The sequence below is a fragment of the Salvia hispanica genome, chromosome 3, assembly GCF_029641045.1.
Source record: "Salvia hispanica isolate PSC_SH4W2 chromosome 3, Shi_PSC_v1, whole genome shotgun sequence".
In the NCBI taxonomy this organism is placed as follows: Eukaryota; Viridiplantae; Streptophyta; class Magnoliopsida; order Lamiales; family Lamiaceae; genus Salvia; species Salvia hispanica.
In genome coordinates, this window is record NC_142694.1 from 2,430,246 (window position 1) to 2,454,731 (window position 24,486).

The 24,486-nt window shown below is 37.2% G+C and overlaps 5 protein-coding genes and 1 pseudogene across 7 annotated transcripts; 5 read left to right on the forward strand and 1 right to left on the reverse strand.

Annotated features, from left to right (window-relative positions):
* The first annotated feature begins 1,802 nt into the window (after nucleotides 1-1,802).
* On the forward strand, nucleotides 1,803-5,274 carry LOC125216474 (guanine nucleotide-binding protein alpha-1 subunit). 2 transcript variants are annotated; one of them, XM_089066549.1, is made up of 13 exons: nucleotides 1,803-2,240; nucleotides 2,358-2,430; nucleotides 2,526-2,588; nucleotides 2,661-2,750; nucleotides 2,904-2,981; nucleotides 3,101-3,208; nucleotides 3,321-3,422; nucleotides 3,648-3,703; nucleotides 4,063-4,197; nucleotides 4,350-4,443; nucleotides 4,533-4,592; nucleotides 4,662-4,741; nucleotides 4,812-5,274. In XM_089066549.1, the coding sequence occupies exons 1-13, from the start codon at nucleotides 2,233-2,235 to the stop codon at nucleotides 4,987-4,989; spliced, it is 1,125 nt and encodes a 374-aa protein (XP_088922675.1). In that variant the 5' UTR covers nucleotides 1,803-2,232; the 3' UTR covers nucleotides 4,990-5,274. The 2 variants fall into 2 exon arrangements, with proteins under 2 accessions (XP_088922675.1, XP_047974145.1); XM_048118188.2 differs by having other exon boundaries at nucleotides 2,526-2,563.
* A 1,565-nt stretch (nucleotides 5,275-6,839) lies between these two features.
* On the forward strand, nucleotides 6,840-10,074 carry LOC125212287 (fatty-acid-binding protein 2-like). Of its 2 annotated transcripts, XM_048112407.2 has the most exons (10): nucleotides 6,840-7,109; nucleotides 7,741-8,205; nucleotides 8,307-8,517; nucleotides 8,631-8,706; nucleotides 8,787-8,889; nucleotides 9,050-9,118; nucleotides 9,235-9,271; nucleotides 9,353-9,479; nucleotides 9,567-9,611; nucleotides 9,723-10,074. In XM_048112407.2, the coding sequence occupies exons 2-10, from the start codon at nucleotides 7,805-7,807 to the stop codon at nucleotides 9,818-9,820; spliced, it is 1,167 nt and encodes a 388-aa protein (XP_047968364.1). In that variant the 5' UTR covers nucleotides 6,840-7,109; nucleotides 7,741-7,804; the 3' UTR covers nucleotides 9,821-10,074. The 2 variants fall into 2 exon arrangements, with proteins under 2 accessions (XP_047968364.1, XP_088923527.1); XM_089067401.1 differs by lacking the exon at nucleotides 6,840-7,109 and having other exon boundaries at nucleotides 7,433-8,205.
* Nucleotides 10,075-12,329: 2,255 nt separating this feature from the next.
* LOC125214738 (beta-D-glucosyl crocetin beta-1,6-glucosyltransferase pseudogene) lies at nucleotides 12,330-13,634 on the forward strand (annotated as a pseudogene).
* A 2,550-nt stretch (nucleotides 13,635-16,184) lies between these two features.
* LOC125198866 (uncharacterized) lies at nucleotides 16,185-17,346 on the reverse strand. The gene has a single exon (XM_089066296.1). It carries the CDS (start codon nucleotides 17,344-17,346, stop codon nucleotides 16,327-16,329), a length of 1,020 nt encoding a protein of 339 aa, XP_088922422.1. The 3' UTR covers nucleotides 16,185-16,326.
* A 1,288-nt stretch (nucleotides 17,347-18,634) lies between these two features.
* Nucleotides 18,635-21,932, forward strand: GH9A4 (glycosyl hydrolase 9A4). The gene is made up of 7 exons (XM_048108780.2): nucleotides 18,635-18,868; nucleotides 19,089-19,502; nucleotides 19,616-19,693; nucleotides 19,768-19,917; nucleotides 20,755-20,863; nucleotides 20,935-21,098; nucleotides 21,365-21,932. The coding sequence occupies exons 1-7, from the start codon at nucleotides 18,662-18,664 to the stop codon at nucleotides 21,695-21,697; spliced, it is 1,455 nt and encodes a 484-aa protein (XP_047964737.2). The 5' UTR covers nucleotides 18,635-18,661; the 3' UTR covers nucleotides 21,698-21,932.
* A 1,179-nt stretch (nucleotides 21,933-23,111) lies between these two features.
* On the forward strand, nucleotides 23,112-24,483 carry LOC125216804 (protein OXIDATIVE STRESS 3 LIKE 1-like). Its single transcript, XM_048118576.2, has 2 exons — nucleotides 23,112-23,775; nucleotides 23,927-24,483. Exons 1-2 carry the CDS (start codon nucleotides 23,477-23,479, stop codon nucleotides 24,336-24,338), a joined length of 711 nt encoding a protein of 236 aa, XP_047974533.1. The 5' UTR covers nucleotides 23,112-23,476; the 3' UTR covers nucleotides 24,339-24,483.
* The last annotated feature ends 3 nt before the right edge of the window (nucleotides 24,484-24,486 follow it).

The window sequence follows — 24,486 nt, forward strand, 5'->3', positions numbered from 1 at the left end:
AAAAGAATTGGTTCGCATCTTTACATATAGGGACTATGAGAGAGACGAGTAATGAGAGAGAAGGAATTAGAGAATGTGCAAGGGAAGCTAATCGACGTTGAAACAATTGGCAACATCGGGCAAGTAGCAGTGTCGTTGGCAATATAAGTTGTGTGAGACAGAGATAAATGAGAGATATGCAGTAATAAATAAAGTGAGATAGAACGACACAAGATAAAACAACTACTATGGTTATGAAGACGCCACAAGTAGAGGTGCCCACGGTATTAGAAATTGCCGAACCGGAACCGAACCGCGAGGGTGTTTCGCGGTTCCGACTTGGTTTTACGGTTTTCTGGCAATTTTTCGTGGTTCCGGTTTGGAACCGGCGGTCCCGGCACGGTTTCGGTTCGAATTTTTTTGAACCTGAACCGAATCACGGTTCAAAAATCGACGATTTCGGTTCGTGTAAATTCTCACGGTTTCGGTTCAAAATCGTAACCGATGGTTACGGTTACGGTTCCGGTTTTAACCGCCGGTTCAGTAAACCTTGGGCAGGTCTAGCCACAAGTGTATTGCCAAATGAATATGCAAAATACAAACTTAGAGATTTGAACCGACTCTAACTCAAAGAGAGAGATTTATCTCAAGTAGAAACTTAGAGACTCGAACCAATTCTAATTTGCAACTACTCCCTCCGTTCCATAGTAATGAAGACGTTTCGTTTCGGCACGAAGATTAAGAAAAATTGTGTTAGGCGAGTTAAGTGAATGGAGAATAAAGTGAAAAATGAAAAAGGTAGAGAGATGAAGAGAGAAAAAAGTAAGAGAGATTAAAGTAGGTGTGAAAAAATGTGTTGACTCTATTACTATGGAACTTACCAAAATGGCAAAATGACTCTATTATTATGGAACGGAGGGAGTAAAATATTCCTTACCTCACCTATCAATAATCGTATGCATAAAGTTATTGCATTTACAATAATATTAAGTGCAATTACAAAAATAGTAATTAAATGAAACTGATCGTTAATGATCCAAGGCAAAGTTTTTTTTGTTAATTTGGTGGTGAAAATGAAGGTCGTTGCGTGACTAAAATAAAAATAGACGTTACTTCATCAAATTCGTTTTAGATTGCTTTCAATTCAAGCATTCTTAACTTTTGCAACAAAATGCTAACAAAATAAAGTTTCCGTGACATAACATTTGCATCCGTAACCGTTTGAGTGCGACACAATTCATAGAATTTAATTTAAATTTCATCACATCATGGTATAGGTTTCTTACTATTCCTTCATTGTAAATTAAATATAGCACCATGCTATTTTCAATGTTACATTATGTAACAATGCAATTCCTATACGCTACATACCTATGTATTTTTATATTGATGAGTCATTCAAAGAAAATTTTTATCGTTCAACAATTAAAATCCTAAAATATGATCAATTTTTGTTAATTGTACAACTTTAAAAAATAGTTAATCATACACAATTTTAATAATTTTTCATTTATTCCATAACTAAAAGATAGACTAACAAGACAAAGAAAAATTGCTAAAGATATGCTACCCTGGATTTGTTGTCCGAAAATCGATCGATCTTGATGATTTTTTTGATAGTATTCTTTTTCCTGATCCAAATCATATCCCGACCTAGGCTAACTCGATGGTTGCGTTACGAATTACGATAGACCAAAACCGAGACATTTGGTTAACCGATTTTATCACTAGACCAAAACACGCACGACTCGAATATCTTAATCGGTCAAAAAGTTGATTGATGTTTGACTGGTCAAAAAGCTTAAAACCGCCGGATCTATCAGATGGATTGAACCCATCACCAAACCCTCCTTCCCCTCTCCGCCCCTCTTTCCACGGCCGATCGCCGCCGCGGCCACCTCCATTTCCGCCGTGCCGCTGCTACAAGCTCTGGTATCCGCTCTATCCTCCGCCAGATCCGCGTCGCCGTTCGACAGCTTCACCATTTGAGCTAGGAGCTGAATCAAACACTGAAATCCACTCGCCGACGCATCTCGAGCTGCAGCTGAGCTGGTATTCAATTTCCACCGCCGACGTCATTCCAATCGGTGCAATTGGCGAGGAATGGAGCTGCGTGGAGGTTTGGACGGTGGAATTGGTGACTGAGCTGGTTGACGGATTGAGGTCATATGGTGTTTGTGTTGTGTGCGTTAATAGATAGTATGGGGTCACTCTGCAGTAGACATCGGCACAGTCCAGCTGATCCTGAGGAAAATGAGCAGGTTAATGGCTTTTATAACTTTCAAATTTGTTGAATTACAGTGCGATTTGATGGAATTTGTTTATTTGTGGATTGTTTGTATTTTGGTGTTGATGTTTTATGCCGCTTGGATTGTCAGGCTGCAGAAATTGAAAGGCGAATTGAGCAAGAAACAAAGGCTGAGAAGCATATTCAGAAGCTTCTGTTACTTGGTATCGGTGCATGGATAGCTCTAATTTTGGTTTTGAATGTTCGATTTTTTAATCTGCTTTCTGCATTTATTGACATTTACTGATTTTTCCTAAAGGCGCTGGAGATTCTGGAAAGTCCACTATTTTCAAGCAGGTATGATGATCGTTTCTATATCAAGGTCAGATTTAATGCATAATGTCTGTTTTATATGTAGCTCATTCATAAAGGTAATTGTCCAAATGCATTGCAGATAAAACTTCTGTTTCAGAGCGGGTTCGATGAGGCTGAGCTGAAAGGCTACACTCCAGTCATCCATGCCAATGTTTATCACACAATAAAAGTACGAATATATGAATGGTGTGTTGGTTGTTACCCTTTGGTCCATATTGAAGTTGATTGATAGGATGTGTAAATTTCCGAAATAACTTTGTTGCATCGTATGTGTTGAAGTTGCACGAGAAAATCATGCTTAGTTTTGTATTGTTTCTGGCAGATATTATATGATGGTTCGAAGGAATTATCTCAAAGCTCAGAAGATTCCTCAAAGTTCATCGTATCTGATGAAAATAAGGTCTGCTTGTTTGTTTCATGACAACCCTGGTTTATAGTACTTGATTTTCATTGTCTTGGATTAGAAACCAGATAAAGATTGAACCGCTCTGAAGATGTTCGTTGCAAATTTTCTTTCAGGAAATTGGAGAGAAATTTTCAGAAATTGGTGGTAGGTTGAATTATCCACCTCTAACCAAGGAGATCGCACATGAAATTGGAACTCTGTGGAGAGATAGTGCCATACAGGTTGGTCGTGCTTGCTGTATATGGTTTGAAGTAGTCGTCAACTGAATATGTGCCTGGTTTTCATTTTATCCTTTTAGATTTACTGATTCATGTGTACTACCCTCGTTGACAGGAAACATACGTCTATGGTAATGAACTTCAACTTCCAGATTGTGCTCAATTTTTTATGGAAAATTTACAAAGACTGTCTGATGCAGACTATATTCCTACTAAGGTATCCATGAACATTAGGCTGGCATACGTATTATTCCCATCTCTCCCTTATATAACTATGTGATTAGGTTGTCTGATCTACTGGAAATCATCTCACCATTCTTTTCGAAGTGTGCTAAAACTTTTCCTAGTAAATATTAGAACTCCCTATGTACTTTATGTTCAATTTTTTTTTTCCAATTATGTATTTTAAAAAAAATATGTTTTTATGTATGTCATGATGTAGGAAGATGTTCTTTATGCCAGGGTTCGGACAACCGGTGTTGTAGAAATCCAGTTCAGGTGATTTCTGCCATCCTTCTGTCCATGTACAGAAATTTATATTTTAGTAATATGTTTGTTCCTTCATGCTTTATTATCACCAACTTAACACTGTCATCTTTTTCCTGGTTGAAAAAATGACATCCGCCACAAGCCACAACCACACAATTTGTTTCGGAAGATTCAATTTAGAGGCACATCTAATCTTATCAACTAACTAAGCTATGTCATTTTTCTGGAAATACTTTGAAGCTTTTCATTTTTTCCCTAGTTAGAAATCCTGAAAATAATTTCTTAATCCCATATGGTACTACTTAAAAGAGAGAAAAAGGAACAAAGCAAATTGTCTTACTTCTCTCTAACAATTGATATGTTTGCAGCCCAGTTGGAGAAAACAAGAAAAGTGGAGAAGTATATCGTCTCTTTGATGTGGGAGGCCAGAAAAATGAAAGAAGAAAATGGATTCATTTATTTGAGGGCGTCTCAGCTGTGATATTCTGTGCTGCTATAAGCGAGTATGACTATATCACTCTCTTTACCAAGAAAACTATTCTCTCTCACTACTCGCTTTATTGCCATTTTGGTATCACATGATTTCATCAGGACACATTTCTTCCATTGCCTTTAAATTCATCTCTGGTGTTATGTTAACTCTGTAGTTTTACAGGTACGATCAAACTCTCTTCGAGGATGATAACAAAAACCGAATGATGGAGACAAAAGAACTATTTGAGTGGATCCTGAAGCAACCGTGCTTTGAGGTTGGATCTGATGTTACAAGACTGCCCGTTTTTGTTATGTCCATGAAGCGTCAGATGGTCACTTACTAATATTTGCCACTTCCATGCAGAAAACTTCATTTCTGCTATTTCTCAACAAATTTGATTTATTTGAAAAGAAGGTCCTCAAAGTAAGTACGCAAGGTCTTATGCATCGGACGACTTCCATGAGATTTGTGTCGTAATGTGCTTTTACGCAGGTTCCATTGAATTCTTGCGAGTGGTTCAAGGATTACCAGCCAGTTTCAACTGGGAAACAAGAAATCGAGCATGCATATGAGTAAGCACTCTCATGCCTTCTTTGTTTTGTTTTCTCCCTAATTTTCCCTAACAAAGTTGTTCTTATGCAGGTTTGTGAAGAAAAAATTCGAGGAGCTGTATTTCCAAAGCACGTCACCTGATCGTGTTGACCGGGTCTTCAAGATCTATAGAACAACCGCCTTAGACCAGAAGCTTGTAAAAAAGACCTTCAAGCTGGTAGACGAGACCTTGAGAAGGCGAAATCTATTCGAAGCAGGACTCTTGTGATGCAAGCTAAACTTCACAAAATCGACGAATCAATGGCTTAAGGAGTTTCCAGGTCACATAATTCGAATCTTTCGAATGTGGTTATATTATCTGTGATTTAGTTCATTTCATTTCCTCGCTTAAAGACCATCCCATTTTTATTTTATTACTATATTTTTTTTCACTACAACGATTGACAAAGCACCATTTGTATGTTCTTTGTTATTCATCATCTGTAAATGAGGTGATCTGGCTGTAAATCACATTGATTTTGCACTTTATGATATGTATATTTCTTTGATATTACAGTGTTTTGTTTGTGGTGCAATTTACTGATAAATAAGAGGACTACTATTGATTTGAAATATTTTTTTTACACATCAATTATTTGCTACTCGAACATAAAGGCGAGAAGCAACATGTGGTGATGTATAAATTAGGTATAGCGTCACGTTTGAATCTTATCTACACCCCAATTTGGTTGTTTTCCTAAACATGTAAAAACTAAAAACATGCATAAGAGACAAAAGGTCAAATTGCCGGGAAAATCATAAGATTTGATCAAATTCTAGTAAGTCTGAGAACTCTTAAAACTAGTTAGAAAAACAATGAAGTTTGGATTTATTCGCAATTATCCCATGACAAAATATTTGGTCGCTAATCACTGATTTATTCATTTTTTTTTTCAACCAAACAACGTTTTCTCTATGAATAGATAATACTATTGTTTAACTAATCAATATACGATTTTCCGTCTTTTTATACTATTGTTTAGCAAAAATATTTTATGTGGAATAATTGTGAACAAATTCGAAGTTCATGATTTTTCCGACAATTATTGTCGAAGTCGAGTTTGTAGCAATCCTCGTGTCTTAATTAGTTGGCGTTGGCGTGGGTTAATGGATGAATTCTCCCGCGTATAAAGAGCAGACAAATCAACATAGTTAGGAATTTTGTTAATGGACGCCAAGTTGGAAATTTGGACGGTTTTCACCCAAAATTATAGCGTGTTCTATTTATTAATTTGTTCATGTACTATATCACATGAGATAGCTGGCAATTAAAAGGTGCTCAAACATTTAGGTGTTAATCGTCCAAATCATTAATATCATTAATTAAGGAGTACATTTATGGGCTAATTATGATTTAATATATACTCCCTCCGTCCCAGATAATTCGTCCCACTATTCCATTTTGGTCCGTCCCACATAATTTGTCCCACTTCACTTTTACCATTTTTGGTAGTTGACCCCATATTCCACTAACTCATTCCTACTCACATTTTATTATAAAACTAATACTTTAAAAGTAGGACCCACATCCCAGTAACCTTTTCAACTCACTTTCCATTAGATTTCTTAAAACCCGTGTCCGATCAAAGTGAGACGAATTATCCGGGACGGAGGGAGTATTTCATTAACCGCAATTAGCTAGTGTCCAAATGGAACAAACATTGGAATGAGCCACAATCAAACATAACTAAATAAATATCCACGCCGAATGCTAATTTCAAATTCAAACCTCATAATTAATTTTCAAAGTTGCATTCTTTCAATTTGCCCAATAAATAACAAAGTTTATATGAATGAAAATAGGAAACGAGGAATCTAAATAAGAATAAAAGAATCCAAGTGACGATGAAAGTGACGTGGAGGTGGCAAAGGGGGAAACAAGAATGAATGTGAACGATAAGATCGGCCGGAAACAGAGAGCCCAGAAAAGTACACGATTAAGACACAAGCCCCCCTATTTTTGGAGTTGTACGACCAAAATAATTTCAGTAATAATTAATTAATTTGAAAGAAGAAAAATTATACAAAAGCAAAGAGGTCAGAGATTTCTTCCTCTTTTGCCTTTTCTAACTTTTTAAAAATTCATTCTTCCTTTGTTGGCCTGCGTCACTGTCGAACTTCAATGCAATTAGTAAAAAAAATCAAATCTTTTTATTGAATAGAAATCTGGGTCAGACCCATTTTTGCCGAAAGGGGTATTTCAAAAGGAGAAGACACCATTAAGTCTAGACTTCCCTCTGTTCCTTGGCGAGATCAACAAGAGCCCTCATCGAGTTGTCAAGCTCATTGCTTATAAAAAAGTGTTCTTGATCTTCCCTTTTTTAACTTACTTTTTAGGCCACTTTCCAGGTTTCATAATCTTTCTTCTTTTTTGATTGATTTGTTCAATGTGGTTTTGGTATTTTGGTGATGATGTGTTGTTGATGCTGTTTATTGTTCTTCCTGATTCATGGTTGTGATTCTGATTGAGTTTTGATGGATGATTGTATTTGAAGAGTTACATGTCAAAACAGCTCAATTTCTAAGCTATCATGTTTGATTTTTTGTTGCATGATTAGGTGTTTATTGGATTTTTCTTGTTCAATATTTTACCTCATTGATGTTACAATCTTGGAAATTCTTGAAGATTGCTCTTTGCCTCTTTAGAATTTTTTGCCAATTTAATAGGAAAGCAGTTAATACTATATGCTGACCTTTTCTGGTTCATGTTTGATTGCCTTGTATATTTTTCATAGTATTTTGAATTTTCTTGCATTTCACTATTTCACCTTATTGATGTCATAATCTTGGAAATTCTTAAAGATTACTCTTTGCCCTCTTTAGATTTTTGCTAACTTATTTGGGAAAAAGCAGTTAACTTCTTGAAGATTACTCTTTGCCTTCTTCAAACATTGGCTTTTTTCTTGCAATTGAGACTGCAAACTTGTCATTGAGCTTTGAAATTACTCTGATTTGCTGATTGTTGGTATCACTTATGCAGGTTTTGCTGTCACTTTTAGGCCAAGAGCTTGCAGTTGGTAATCGATACATTTGTCGTTCGATAAATGGGAACTAATTGGTTGTTTTTCGCTGAACAAGATGGGAATTTAGGTGGAATTTTCCCTATCGATCCCATTCTGCCTCATACCTTGGGTGCTCATTGGATCTCTCACATTGCGTCGCTGGTTGACAACTCGAGGCATCTTTTGGCGCCCGGGAACGTGGCCCTCCAAGAAGCTTTCAGCTGTATGTCGAAATTCGCTGGGGCTCTAGTGATATGGTGCGCCCGTGGCCCCAATGTCAACGTGAAAAGCAAGTTTAAATATAGCAGGATATCTGCAATCCCGGTAGCGGTTAATAAGATATCGAGCTTTGCTTTGAAGCAACTGTCGAAAGAGGCTCAATGGCTTCAAACGTTTCCTATGCTTTCGTTGGGGGCTGCATTGTTGCCACCATTGGCTAATGTGTAAGCTCGACTTCCGCGTCTAGACAGCGAATGACTTGCTGAGTTTTAAACGCTTTTTCAATGTTCAAGAAACCGTAAAGTTCTCTGTTTTTTCCTTGTAGCTCGACAAATGTCTTTGCTATTCCGTTGGAGACTGGCTCTACGGAGCAGAAACATTGTGAGATTGAAAGTCGAGGATGTGGGCCCTGCAGTGATCTTTATTTGCAGAGTCTGGCTTGGGCTAAGACGACCGAGGCCAGAACTGGTGTGGAGTTTCCATCCATGCTGGACAATAGTATATCGGGGGAAAGTAATTCCGGTTTCACACCTGAGGTAGAAAGAAGCCTAATAGCCTTTTACTTTTACTAAAAATTCCCTGAATGCTGTAGACTGAAAAGTAATGAAATTGTTCATTAACTTTTTCTCGGGTTACTTCCAAATATCAGATCCTCGTAGGAACTGGATCGAGAACTATGACTATTATACGAATCAAATCTCTCAAAGTCTATGCATTTGGTTTCTGTAAGTCATAAGCCAAAAACCGTTTGTTCCGTTGAAGTTAATTAAGTTGATTTATCTAATACAGTATGTTTCTTCGACAGATGTTCATCCATTTGACGTTTGTGAGAAATTGGGTCCGAAGTATGCTTGCATCCCGGGGCACGAGTTGAACAAGAGCCAAGATTTTTACCAGGATCTTCTAAGGTTCGTTAGAACCGTTTCTCACATTTTTACCATTAAATACTTGGTTCTTGGCACGTCTCTATGGTATTTTCTCCTAGTTAAGTTGACATCGTTATATGAGTGTAGACGGTTTGCTTCCAATATGTGTCGTTTTTAACATGTTTGATGGATGTTGCTGCAGGTCAGACATCAACATGACAGTTAGGCTTGTGGTTAGTTGCAACGGGATCAAAATCAGCACCGTGAGAGAGTGAGTTAACTGATGTTGTGATACGTGTAACGTAACGAGACACATAAACTAAGACGTTAGTTAGTGAAGAAAATAACTGTTCAATGTTTCTGATTCAATTCCAAATTCTCTTGTAGTGTTTTTGAGAAGTCTCTCCGAGCCAGATTATCACAGGTAAAGGTCTTTTCCAACGTTGCTCGTTCACAATGCTGATTTTCTTACACTTCAATGAACGAGTCTTTTCGGCTTCATTAGGCTAATCCGGAAGCTGATTTTAGCTGCCTACAAGAATTTGGTTCCATATTCACGCAGAATATTCCTCTACGCGTGGGCACAACGATCAATTTCCGGAGAACAGCTGACAGCCACCTCATCACAGAAGGTGACGAGCGCGGACTGTTTCTTGATTCTTCGTTTATTCAATGTGCGAGATTACTAGCTATTGACAACGTGATGTTTCCTTTTGCAGTTGAAGGGAATACCATCGGAGCAGTGCAGAGCAATGATCTTTGCAGTAAGTGTGCTTGTTTTTCTCTTGAACGATAACATCTAACTCGTTGTCTAACACGAACCATCGATGCATGATAAGACGAAGAAGTTTCATTTCGCTTCTCTATGTATCCAGGGGCCTTTTTTGACATGTACATCGGACAAATCCCTGTTTGTGAGCAAACGAAAGAAGAAATCGGGAAAAATGTAGCGAGTCTCATCAGGATGTGCTGAGGTAGCGCAACGAAGCCTAAATACTTGCATCTAGATTCCGAAACAACGTGCTCATTGGAGCTGTCGCTCATTAGTCGTGTGAGCCCTATATATTATACCGGGGCTCTTAGGGGCGAAAAAGATCGAAAATTTCGCCTTTGAATTGATGATTCTTTGTAGCGAAAGCATGGGAGTAACAGTTCTTGCTAACTTCAACTATTTGTAGATTTAATTTCTGATTGTTTCTTTATTGGAAAAGAATGTGTTTGTGATTACTTGTACGTACTAATTAGTGTGACGCACCACATCATCATGTCACGTGGTGTGTCTAGACAATCAAATTTTTACTCGTTATAGTATATAATAGGCTTGATATTGCGGACTCCACTAAGATATTGGACAGAGAGAGTATATAATAGGCTTGAGATTGTATCACATTGGCCTTTGAATCCCTTTTGTTCTTAAAAGTCCATTTGCAACTAATTTGGTCAAAACATCTTTGACTGTTAAAGTTAACGGAAATATAAATTTTGGAACAAAATATATTGTTTGGGACCAAAAGGTAACACACTTTAATGTATAGAACTAAAAAGTTTTTTAGGGCCAATGTAAGAGACTAAATTTTGGACATTAGTCTTTAATTATCCATCTAAGATTAACTTGTGATATTATTTTAGTTGAAGTAGGTGACTATGGCTTATTTCATACTCCACCCGTCCACAAACAATAGATTACTTTTGCCATTTTGGGACGTCCACAAAAAATAGATCACTTTCTTAAAATGAAATGTTTATCTCTCATACTTTTCTCACTTTTTCTTCCATCTCTCCTACTTTACTCACTTTTTCTCTCTATCTCTCTTACTTTATCTACTTTTTCTCCTTCCCTCTCTTACTTTACCAATTCTACATTAAAATCCGTGTCATACACAAAGTGATCTATTTTTTGTGGAAGGAGGGAGTATGATTATCCATTTAGAATTAAGTTGTGAGACTTTTTAATTGGATGGGGTAGTTATAATTTATTATCATATGATTATCCGTATAAGATTAATTTGTAATATTCAATCTCATAAACCAAACAAATATTACAATTCATGAGATATAATTTACAAACCGAACGGGCCCGGGCCCGAAATATGATGAAATTAAAAACAAATATTACAATTCATGAGATATAATTTACAAACCGAACGGGCCCGGGCCCGAAATATGATGAAATTAAAAACAAATATTACAATTAAATGATTAAACAAGAAGCAAATACCGATGAGAAAAAAAGTAAATCAAGGCAATCAAAATTCAAGATTCGGAAATCAAGGGAGAAAGTATGCAAAATTTACAGAATATTCTATTAAGAAAAGGAACAAATGGAAAGAAAATATAAGGAAAATAAAATTACGCTATAATATAGAAGAAAGAAATGTATATAAAACGCTTTAAATTGCAGAATCCACGAAGAATTTACTCAAGGCGTGCAGTAAATCTTGTATATACATTAAATTGGAATTTTATATAGATGAAGTGAATATTTAAATTGAATGTAGTGTGATAATCATTTATTTTGGAGTAATATATCCTTCGGAAATAAAAATCCTCCTCCAAAGTTGGTGAGATTTTAGTCTCTAAATAAATCCTCATTTGTCATTTCCTTTATGCATAAATGCATAAATACTTACACACAGACTATGTTTTGAATCATCTTCTGCAACCAACCTAAACCTTAAAAATAAACACTTTTATGACAGACACAGATTTTAATATATAATTGGTAAAGTATGAGAAAAATAAAATAATTAAGGCCACCTTATTAGAGAGAAAAAAGTTACCATAAATAGGTGAGCTATTTTTATGGGACAGAAGAAGTATATAATATGCTTGAGATTGCGGAATCCACTAAGGTTTATATTTATGGGACGGAGAAAGTGTATATGATAGGTTTGAGATTGAAGAGTCAACGAAGATCTATTTCTATAGAACACAGAGAGTATATATTAGGCTTGATATTTAGAATAATTTTTTTTGACACCGAGATTGTAGAATAATTTATTTCTATGGGACGGAGAAAGTATATATCAAGCTTGAGATTGCAAATCCACCGGGTAGTGCAGGCGTGCAACAAATCATGTGTCTAGATATGTTTTAATAATCAATTACATATAAAAATATACTATTAAATGTGCTTGACAATCATTTATTTTTTACGATCCCATGGAATATCCTTTGTCACGAGAGGAAATAAAAATCCCACTCCTTTTTTTCTGAGATTTTATTTTATTTTTTTGTAATAAAAGGTGAAATAAACTTAACGAATATAAGAAATACGTAATCTTTGGGGAGATTCTAGTCTGTAATTAACTCCTCATTTCCATGTTTTGCACCTTGCATGAAAAGCATAAATACATGGACTCACTTACGTTTTGAATCATCTTCTTCAACCTAACCAAACCCTAACATTGAAACTCTCTGTCGTTTTCGAGAATAGAATGAATTCTTCCACCAAAACGAATGCTTTCAGCCCTCGGATTTTGATGTTCCCATGGCTAGGGTATGGCCACATCACACCATACCTTGAGCTTGCCAAAAAACTCACCACTAAAGGCTTCTTCATCTACTTGTGCTCCACTCAAACCACTCTCAATTCCATCCAAAACAAAATCCCTCAAAACTTGTCAAACTCCATTGAATTAGTCCCCCTTGCATTGGAGGTTTCACAAGATGATCTCCCTGAGAAGTACCACACCACCAATGGCCTCCCTCCCCACCTCATGCTCAAGCTCAAGGAGGCCTTTGACAACTCCAAACATAACTTCTCTTCCATTTTGGAGAAGCACAGGCCCGACCTCCTCGTCTTCGACTTCCTCCAGCCGTGGGCCCCACCGCTGGCCGAGGCCTTGGGCATCCCTTCCGTCATATTCATCACCAGCAGCTCTGTCATGACCAGTTTCATGTTCCATCATTTCAACAATCCGGAGGCTGAGTTCCCGTACGGGAACATCAGGTTCCGTGACTACGAGTCTCGTTTCATGGACGAGCTGCTGGCCGACGCCAGGGACGATGAAGAGAGGGAGAAGGGCTCTGCGGGAGTCAGCATGTCTCGCGAGGTCGCCCTCATCAAGGGGTCTGGGGAGATCGAAGGGAGATACATCGAGTATGTGTCTCGTTTGACCGGGAAGAGGTTTGTCCCGGTCGGCCCTCTCGTTCAGGAGCCGGACGAGAAGTCCTCATCATCAGAGTTGTTGTCTTGGTTGGATAAGAAAGAGGCGAGATCGACTGTTTTCGTCTCGTTTGGGAGCGAGTACTTCCTTAGCAAGGAGGACATGGATGGGATTGCTCATGGTTTGCTGCAATCCAAAGCTAACTTCATTTGGGTTGTGAGGTTTCCGGAAACCGAGGTGGTTCTCGAGGAGAAGCTTCCGGAAGGGTTTCTTGACAAGGTTGGGGAAAGGGGGAAGATTGTGCAAGGCTGGGCCCCACAGACAAGGATCCTGGTGCATCCAAATGTGGGAGGCTTTGTGAGCCACTGTGGCTGGAACTCTGTGATGGAGAGCTTCAAGTTTGGGGTTCCTATCGTCGCGGTGCCGATGCATCTGGACCAGCCCATCAACGCTAGGCTGGTCGAAGAGGTTGGTGCGGGTGAGGAGGTGCTGAGGGACAGAGATGGGAGGCTGAATGCTGAGGCAGTTGCTGCGGTGATCAATCGTGTCGTGGTGGAAGATGGTGTGAGGGCGAAGGTGGATGAGGTTAAGAAGATGCTCGCGTTGAAGGGCGATGGGGAGATCGATGAAGTTGCTCGAGAACTCATGAGCATTTGCAGCAAGAGTTTGATCAACTAACATACTTTTATGTTTGAGTTTTTAGTATAGTATGATAGGAGCTTATATTTTTGCTTAATTGTGTTGCTCTGTCTCTTTTTAGACTATGTTTATCAGCAACCACCCAACCCAACCCAACCAGCCACTTTTTCAATATTTAATTTATTTCTATCTCCTCCACATCATCTTCCACATCATCAATATTTATCCAACCCAACCACCCACATTTTCATGGTTTATCAATGACCACCCCAACCACCCAACCACACTATTATATATTTATTTTTATATTATTTTTTAATAATATTATTAATACATGAAATACTTATTATTGTAAATTTATAGAAAAACGTAATAAATGACAAACTAAAAATTATAAAAACAAACAAAAAAAAATATACATTACAATAATTGAAATATAAAATTTAAAATACATAATTGGTGCTCATACATAAGATGAAAACTAGACATTCAATTGCAATTGCCGAATTTTGCCCATATATGCTCAACCAAATCGTCTCGCAGAGCTTTGTGAGCTTCTCTGTTTTGAAGTTGGGCTTTGTTTTTCATGTAAGAAGCTAGACTCGCAATTCTATTCGTAGAATATATGAAATCATTATTCGCATCTCCATCTCCATTCTCATGACTACTTTGTCCAAGTCGATCTTGAATAAATTCTGCTGGATCACAATAGTTCGAATATGTGCTTCTTTCGTCTTCCACTATCATATTGTGCAAGATTATGCAAGCAATCATTATCTTCCCCATAATATCACGATCCCAAATAAGACATGGACATTTGATAAAAGCAAAACGAGCTTGCAAAACACCAAAAGCTCGTTCAACATCTTTTCGCGCAGACTCTTGATGTCGAGCAAACAACTTGTGCCTCATCGTTTGTGGACCTGGTATAGATTTGACAAACGCCGCCCATTGAGGATATATGCCATCAGTGAGATAATATCCCATATTTTTTTCCTGGCCATTTACTATGTAATTGACCTTCGGTGCTCGACCTTCCAAAATATCATCAAAAACAGGAGATTGATCAAGCACATTAATATCATTTCTCGAACCTGGAGTTCCAAAAAAAGCATGCCATATCCACAAATCTTGAGATGCTACTGCTTCCAAGATGATTGTCGGATTCCCGCTTCTTCCGGCATATTGTCCAGCCCATGCAGTGGGACAATTCTTCCATTCCCAATGCATGCAGTCAATACTACCCAACATGCCTGGAAACCCACGTTGTTCTCCAATATGCAGAAGTCTTGCCAAGTCTTCTTCGGTGGGCTTTCGCAAGTACTCATCGCCGAAGTTAGAGATTACACCTTCAACGAACTTGATGAGAGATTTGCGAATGAGTTGTGCGCTCATTCTCAAATATTCGTCGTGCAAGTCGGCCGCCGCCCCGTAGGCCAACATCCTCATCGCTGCTGTACATTTCTGAATTGCAGACATACCAAGTCGACCGGTAGCATCACGCTTCTGCACAAAAAAGTTGTCGGTGTCGATGAGCTTGTTCATTATTTTTTCGAACAAAGGTTTTCGCATGCGATACCTTGTTCGAAAAATATCTGGAGGATAGATTGGATCTTCAGCAAAGTACTGCTCGAAAATAATATCATGACCCTCTTCGCGTTTCCTTTCAATGTATCTCCTTTTAGCTCTAGCCGTCTGGGTTGTAGGTTGTGAAGGCAAGGTTGTTGGCCAAATAGCTATATCCTCGATTAGTTGATCGAGTTGCTGATTTTGTTCAACAATTTTTTCTTCCCATTCATTGTCTTCAAGAAGATTGAAAGCTTCAAAATTAGAACTTGATGACATTTTTTAGGGAGAGTTGGCTCAATAATCGTGAGAGGATTTGTGTATAATTTTCTTGAAGCATATAAGTAAATATATAGAAGTAATTTGTTGAGCATAGGATTCCACTACTATCATTTGTGATCACATGGGTTGTCCTTGGATTCCACCACCACTTGTGATAGAAAATGACTTGTCATGTAATCATACTTTGATTTTCGTGATCACATGGGTTGTCATTGGATTCCACCCCCACTTGATAGAAAATGACTTGTCATATAGTCACACTTTGATTTTCGTGATCACATGGGTTATCATTGGATTCCACCACCACTTGTGATAGAAAATGCCTTGTCATGTAGCCATACTTTGATTTTCGTGATCACATGGGATGTCATTAGATTCCACCACCATTTGTGATAGAAAATGCCTTGTCATGTAGCCATACTTTGATTTTCGTGATCACATGGGTTATCATTGGATTCCACCACCACTTGTGATAGAAAATGCCTTGTCATGTAGCCATACTTTGATTTTCGTGATCACATGGGATGTCATTAGATTCCACCACCATTTGTGATAGAAAATGCCTTGTCATGTAGCCATACTTTGATTTTCGTGATCACATGGGTTGTCATTGGATTCCACCCCCACTTGATAGAAAATGACTTGTCATATAGTCACACTTTGATTTTCGTGATCACATGGGATGTCATTGGATTCCACCCCCACTTGTAATGTCATGTAGTCATACTTTGATTGAAGGGCTTATCACATAAACTGGAAATTACATAAGCAACATAAATTAAAGATTACATACTAAGCAACAGAAATTGAAGATTACACACTAAGCAACAGAAGTTGAAATTTGCATAATAAGAAACATACATTGAAAACAGATAAACTACGATCAATTCCCAAATAATTCTGCTATTAGATTGCGTTTCAACGTTTCTTCTTCTGGAGTTAAGTCCCTCCTAGCCATCAGCGGAGTAAGGATAGCTGCCTTGATGTTCCGTTCCTGAATATCACTAGCTGCTTTGATCTTCCGTTCTTGAATATCACATTCCCTTTCACGTGTAACTCTCATTTCACGCAGTGCTGCAGTGAAATCATTAGGGATTGTATATGAAGACGTTGCAACTTCTTTGCCTCTTCTTTTAGCCTTACTCTTAGCTTGATCTCTTCCGGTAGGACGCTGCAATGTTGAAGAACGACTCTCAGGAATGGAGTCAATTTGAGGTCCTCCTTCCTCACTAGTCCTCGACCTTTTTGAGCTCCCACGACTTTCTTCAAGACTATCTTCATCTGGCTGGAAACGCGTTGAACCAGTACTATTCAATTTCAATTCCCACTTAGGATTGTATCTCATCACCTCCTCAAACACCTTATGGTGAGTAAATTTTCTCTTACCATACAGTTGTTGAGCGGCTTTCTCAATGTCCTCTTTAGATTGGCCACTTGTAGCTCGATCATGTGCTTTTTTGTATGCAGCAATCCACTTTGTGACATTTGTGTTGAGTCGTTTGTAGCGTTGTCTCAATGACTCTAAACTTCTTTGTTGGCCCATTCCTGGATTTTCTTTTCTTGCTTCCTCATATTGATCAAGAACCTTTTGCCATAGATGGGCATTAGTTTGGTTGGTGCCAACAATTGCATCCCTGCTCACGAAACAATAAGCAGACATTAATGACATGTCTTCTTGCTCACTCCAATCATGTGGAGTGTTTGAAGCACTCAAGTTGGTTGGTGATATGACTTGGCTTGAATGTTGGTTTTGAAATGAATTTTGGAATTGATCAGAATTTGGAAAATCATCAAAACTAGGGAAATAATCTTGAGAAGGATTAAAATTTTGGGAAGGGTTGTAGTTTTGGGAAGGATAGAAATTTGGGGAATCGGAGAATATATTATTCTCATCATCATCCATAGTTAGCAACAAAGTAAGCTTAAAAATATGAAATTTTATCAAACAAGAAGATTATAGGAGGAGGAAAGAGATATTTTTTTTTGTGTGCAAACTATAGCAAATGTGGTCTCTATTTATAGAGGAAGAAAAATTATGAATTTTGATATAATTTTTATAATTTTATAATATTTTATATTAAAGATATATTAATTTAAAAGTATATATATATCAACCAATGAGATTGTGCCATTTGGCACAATCTCATTGGATGATGGAATGGAGACCGCCTGGTTGGTGTTTGGGTGGAGAGAGACCGTGGTCTACTTGAGATTGAGACAATATTATTGATTTTTTATTTTTTTTTTAAAGGTGGGGTGAGGTGGCGGTCGACCCACCCCACCGATAAACATAGTCTTAATGCAGAGTAACACAGACTCTTGTTAGGATGGATTTGTAGGTGTTTTTGCTACTAATATTTGTTAGGCTATTTTGTGTTCTAGTTCTATTGTTGAGTTTAAGTCACTTTTGGGCTTGAACTTTGATTTCTAGTTCTATTGTTGAGTTTAAGTCACTTTTTGGACTTGAACTATATTTGAAACTTTTGATTTTAGTTATATTTTGGTTTTGGTCCTAACTAGCAGTAGTAAAAAATTTACATTTTGATGAGACATATATGAGGTTGTTTTTATATTACTCCTAGTACACATTTATAAGAAACGACCAAAACAATACCACTACAAGTTTTTCTTTTGTAATTTGGTCATATTTTGAGAAGGGAATACTTTATTATACTATAACGATAATATTAAGCAAACACAACATGCATAAATTGAGTAAGTACTATTAATTACTCTAATTATTTTATTTTCAATTTTCTCCAAATTTGGTTAGTTAAGATAATCGAGGACTTTTGAAACTTCGTAATTTTATAATTCAAATTTTGGAAAATGAAACATTTTTCATAATTTTAACCATTTATTAATATATAATCCATGTAACATTAAATATATTACTACACACATCCTAAAAAATGAATAGCCTTCCATGGTAAAAGTAGATAAATAGGTAAGTTGATACTATAGGTAAATAAAATCTTTGCTAATTCTGTCAATAATAAATTATATCTTCCGCAAATAAAAATAGAAGAAAATAGAAAAATAACGATCGCACAAGTCCAAAGATTGTCAACGCCCAACTATATTTTCAACTAAATTTAGAGCTGATTTCCCGCCGTATCACAAACCTCCCAACCTAATTTATATTGCACTTTCATAACTAAATTCATTGAAATTCATTTGTTCAGAATTTTATTATCAAACACATTTTCATAATAGAAATGAAGTTAGTTAGGAGTAGATTCCATGTAATAACATGGCTGGTGGTCTTTGGCTGTCTCTCCGCCGTAAGAGCCGATTTCGACTATCGTAGCGCCCTCACGAAGTCGATCATCTTCTTGGAGGCACAACGGTCCGGGAAGCTCCCCGCGACCAACAGGGTCCCTTGGAGGGGAGACTCCGCCCTCGACGATGGCAAACTCGAAAATGTACATTTTTTTTCTTCAAACATATACAATATATATTAATATTAACATTGTTGTCGTCTTCGTTGTTGTTATTGTTGGCAAATTCAAAAATGTAGTAGATATTTTTTTCAGACCTTTTTATGTGAATAAACTATTAATGTCATTGACATTTATACCCTTCTATGTCAACATAACTATTGACATTACTGTTGTTATTGTTGTTGTTGCTGTTGCACTATAGGTTGACCTAGCGGGAGGCTACTATGACGCGGGCGACAACGTCAAGTTCGGCCTCCCGATGGCCTTCACAGTGACAACCCTAGCCTGGGCCGGCATACACTACCGCGCCGAACTCCAGGCGGCCGGGGAGATGGACAATGTCCGGTCGGCCCTCCGATGGGGCACGGACTACCTCCTCAAGGCGAGCGCCGAGAAGAACAAACTCTACGTGGAGGTCGGGGATCCCCACAAGGACCACGCCTGCTGGGCCAACCCCGAGAACATGGACACCCCCCGGACGGTCCTCAAGATCGACCAATCCACCCCGGGCACCGAGATCGCCGCCGAGACCGCCGCCGCCCTAGCCTCCTCCTCCATCGTTTTTCGTGACCTCGACCGCGCCTACGCCGGCGTCCTCCTCACCCGAGCCAAAGCCGTACATATATAAAAACACATTAAATTACATAAAAAAATATAAAAAATAAAAAAAAATCTCCATTTTTCTTTCCTTGTTTATACATTTATACATATACATATTTCTTTTTGTAGCTATATGATTTTGCAAAGACTTATAAAGGAAGCTTCAGTGGAGAGTGCCCCTTCTATTGCTCTCACTCTGGCCCTAATGTAAAGATCCAATCTTTAATTAATTTGTTAATTTTTGTGTTAATTGTTGATTAGTTTAATTGAAAATGGATTAGGATGAGTTGCTGTGGGGAGCAGCATGGCTATACTATGCCACCAAAATGCCTGTTTACCTTGATTATGTAAAAGGAGAAGCCAAGAGCGCCCAAGTCGCTGAATTCAGCTGGGATCTCAAATATGCAGGAGCACAAATCCTTCTCTATCAAGTAATTATGCATTCCTCTTTCATTTCATATCCATTCACCATTCAACCAAACTTTTATGTGAATTCAAGTGTTATATATATATATATATATAGGGTTGCGGTAGTGTGCTAACTTTTAATTCTGTGTATTAAAATTATCAACACAAAGACATAAAAATATCAATACAACATGTAAATTTAAATATCAACACAAAGACATAAATTTATCTAACACAAGAAGATTGATAAATTTATGTCTTTGTGTTGATATTTTTAACATACAAAATTGATACTCCCTCCGTTCCATAGTAATAGAGGCGTTTCGTTTTGAGCACTCATTTTGAAAAAATAATACTCCCTCCGTCCCGGCTAAGATGACACATTGCTTAGCTGACACGGGATTTTAGGAGTTATTGATTAAAATGTTTAATTGGAGAGAGAGAAGGTGGGTGTAAGTATTAAAGTAGAGAGATAAAGAAAGATGGATGTTTTAATAGGAGTGAGAAAAAGTGGTTGAGTGATTAATTGGAGAGAGAAAGTTACCAAAAAAGGAAATGTGTCATCTTAGTTGGGACAAACTAAAAAGAAAAACGTGTCATCTTAACCGGGACGGAGGGAGTAATAAATAGTTAAAGTGGAGAAAGAGTAAAGTAAGAGAGAGAATATTGTAGATAAGACTCTTCACTATATTATTCTCTCTCTTACTTTACTCTCTCTCTACTTTAACTATTTATTACCATTTTTTCAAAATGAGAGCTCAAAATGAAACGCCTCTATTACTATGGAATGGAGGGAGTATTAGTTATTAGTTATTACTGTAACTTAGTTAGTATTTGATCAAACACCTATGTATATATAGTTCTTAATGGAGGGGGAGAAGGATTTGAAGAAATACAAAGAGGAGGCTGATGGATTTGTGTGCTCAAATATACCTGGAAACTCTAATTACCAAGTTTTCATTACACCAGGTCTTTTTCATCTTTCTACTTTTTTCTTACTCCTGAAACGGCTTCTGGAAGCTTCTATTTGTTGTGTCTAGGTGGAATGATTAATTTGAGAGACGGCGCGAATTCGCAATATGTGACCGGGGTGGCCTTCCTCTTTAGCATCTACAGCGACTATCTCACCAAGAACAAGGATAAGGTCTACTGCAGCAGCACGCAGATCGAGCCGGCCAAACTCGCCGCCTTCGCCAAGCAACAGGTGAGAATACGAACTAGTTGAATGGTCTGGTCAAATTCTGGCTCGTCCTGCGGTTTCAAAAGTTAGTTGGATAAAAATCATAGAGTTTTGGTTGTTTGCCAAATTACTATATAATTTATATGGTAAAGTTGTGTGTCTAATATGACAGCTGATAAATCATAAATGAACATCATTGATAATTTGATTGAAAAATATCAACAATATATCACATGTATGCGACCAAATTTTATAGAACACGTTTATAATTTATAGTAATAAAATTGCAGATGGACTATCTACTTGGCAAGAATCCTGAAAATAGGTCTTACATGGTTGGATTTGGGAAGAATCCACCCACACAAGCTCATCACAGGGGTGCATCCATCCCGAAGCTGCCCAAGGACGAGAAGGTCGTGTGCGGGTCGAGCTTTGGAAAATATTTACACCCGGATAAACCAAACGTTAACGAGCTCACCGGGGCCATTCTTGGTGGGCCCAACAAGAACGACAAATTCGAGGACAAGCGGAATAAATCCTCCTTTACCGAGCCGTGCACCTACATCAACTCATTGGCAGTTGGTGCGTTAGCCAAGCTCGCTAAACCTCATGCCAAAGTTTAAATCATTTGACATAGATGCTAGACACAATAAGTTCTAGGAGTATATTGATTTAGGTGCATTTTTTTTAATTAGAACGTACACATATAACATCTCGATCTAAAAAGTATCGATGAAATTAAAATTTATGTATTATTATAGACTAGATTAGTAATATAATTATGATAGTGGCCCTTCAAATTGTATTTATTGCTACCTTGTGTATTTGTACATTCATGTGTGAAGTGTACCAAAATATTTTTACATGTCCAATTATACAAATTTTTAATTGAATTGAAAGTATCAGATTGTGAAATTGTATTTGTGCAAGTGCAACGCCTTATATGGAAATGTTTACAGATGGTACTACTGTAACGCTTTAATATAGTATTATTATAATGGGAAAAAATGGATTAACTAACAAATAATCTTAAAACCGTTACTTCCTTCCTTCGTCCCTTAATAATTATCCACTTTGATTTCGACACGAATTTTAAGAAATATAAAGAAAAATAAATTTATAAATTAGCAGAATATGAATCCATAATTGAAGTCTTCAATATAATTTGCACATAAATCTCACTAACACACAACACAATGTGCACACACATAAACACAACAATGCATACACAACTCACATTACAACATACTCCATACACTTGCACAAACAATTCAAATATATTAAAACAATATAATATAAATAAATAGAAATCTAAAAAAATGATTACTACAAGTCAATTTAAAAAATTTATTTATGAGATACCAAACAAAAAATTACAATTGAAAAATAGTTTTATAATTAATGACTTAATTTGTTAAAAAAAAAATTGAAATTAAATTTATTAATATAGCATCAAATTCCATTCCATTTGGCCGAAGGCTAAAGAGCCAAAGTTAGGTAGACTAGTCAAATGGTCGGTGCAATTTATTGCTTTTTTCTAATTATCCAAATCAAATGCATTATTAGATTAGTGTATTTATTAATAATTACGTTATTGGTGTTTTAGTGAATACTATAGCATTTAATGCATTTTACCCATGTGAGGCAATGTGGATAGCCTTGGATAGTGTACTTATCCACTTTAAAATACAACATCCAAATTTCATTATCTAAATTCTATTTTTTGATTTCAGTCCTTAATTGTGTCATTGTGCATTATCACAATAATGAAACATCTATGCTAAAAACCTAAATATAGATTCCTCTCATCTCCATTAATAGTGATTACTCAATTTATGTACAAAGCCTATTTTTAACAAACATTGTTAGTTGTTACCTTAATTTAATAAATTAGACATTATCAAAATTCTATTTTTTGATTTCACTCATTAGTTGTTACATTAATTTAATAAATTAGACTTTTTTCTATTTTGGCATATTCTAAATTCTATTTTCTTCTCCCTCTAAAATAGAATTACCAGTGGAGGAGGATTTCAGGATAAGACCAAACCATCCACCACTCCAACAAAGAATATTCAACACTCATAATCCCTTTTTTTGTTCAAACTTCTCTCTCTTTCTCGTTAAGATCCAAGATTATAAATACTGAAATTAAATAAAAAACATTCAGTTTGTGAGTATTTTATTCTCTTTTTGTTGTGATCCTTACTTTGGTGTGAGGGGATTTTTCTCACACAGTATATTCTTCTTCAATTCTGCTTAGATCCCCATTTCTGATATTGAAGATATGAGTCTGGGCTCTGTTTTTAGCAGACACCCTCTTCCCAAAATCTGATCTTTTTCATGATCATCAACTTTTCTTGAATTTTTTCAATTGGGTTATTTTGGTGGTAGTGAGCAAAATGCCTACAAGAGTGATTCAAGATGGGATTTTTGGTGGAGATCAGAGGTTGTGTGTGGGGAAAAAGGTTATGTTTAAGGATGTCAGAGAGGGAGAGGGGAGAGAAGGTGGTAAAGTTGGGATGGTGAAGAATTCTTGCAAGAATGTTAGTTTCTCTGATGAATCATCATCTTCTATAGGGAAAAACAGTGATGTTTCTGAGAATTCAATGGAGAAATCTGGTGATGGTGAAGAGGTTCAGAGCTCATATATAGGGCCATTGGATGCCATGGAAGATTTGGAGAAAGTTTTGCCAATTAGGTTGATTTTTTATTTTTGCTGGGATATTTTGATCTAAAGATGTGATTTTTATCATATTTTGGTGATTTGTGGCTTTGTTTCATGATCATAGTTTTAGTTATATTCATCTCGTTGTTGTTTTTAAACTTAACTTGAGGCTTATAATACACAGGAGGGGAATTTCGAGGTTCTACAACGGGAAATCGAAGTCATTTGCGAGCCTACGAGATGCTTCGTCGTCGACTTCCATCAAAGAGATTGCGAAAACAGAGAGCGCACATGCGAGGAAACGGAGAAACCTGCTCGCCACCAACCTCTTCCACCAACCTCAGCGAGGCTCCCCGCTGAAGGGCAATGGGGCGGGCATATTAAAGAGGGTAGCTAGCAAGACCACATTGGCTCTGGCCGTGGCAATGAGCAACTCGGAGAGCAAATGCAACTCTCCGAGTGGCTCCTCCTCGCCAAGGAAGGAGGATTTCTCAACATCGAGATCCTTCTCCCTGGCTGACTTGCAGCATTGTGCTGGCGTTAACCTAAACCTAAACTCGAATTCTAACGGAATGGCTTTGAAGCCGACCGGATAGATGCCATAGCTAACTTGAAACTATGCTTATTTTTTTTGTTGAAAGAGTAGTGTTAAACCATCGAGGGATCGAAATTTTGAATGTAATTGGAACTTTGGTCATTATAAAAAAAATCGAGTGTAGAGAGACTTGTTTATAACCGTAATTA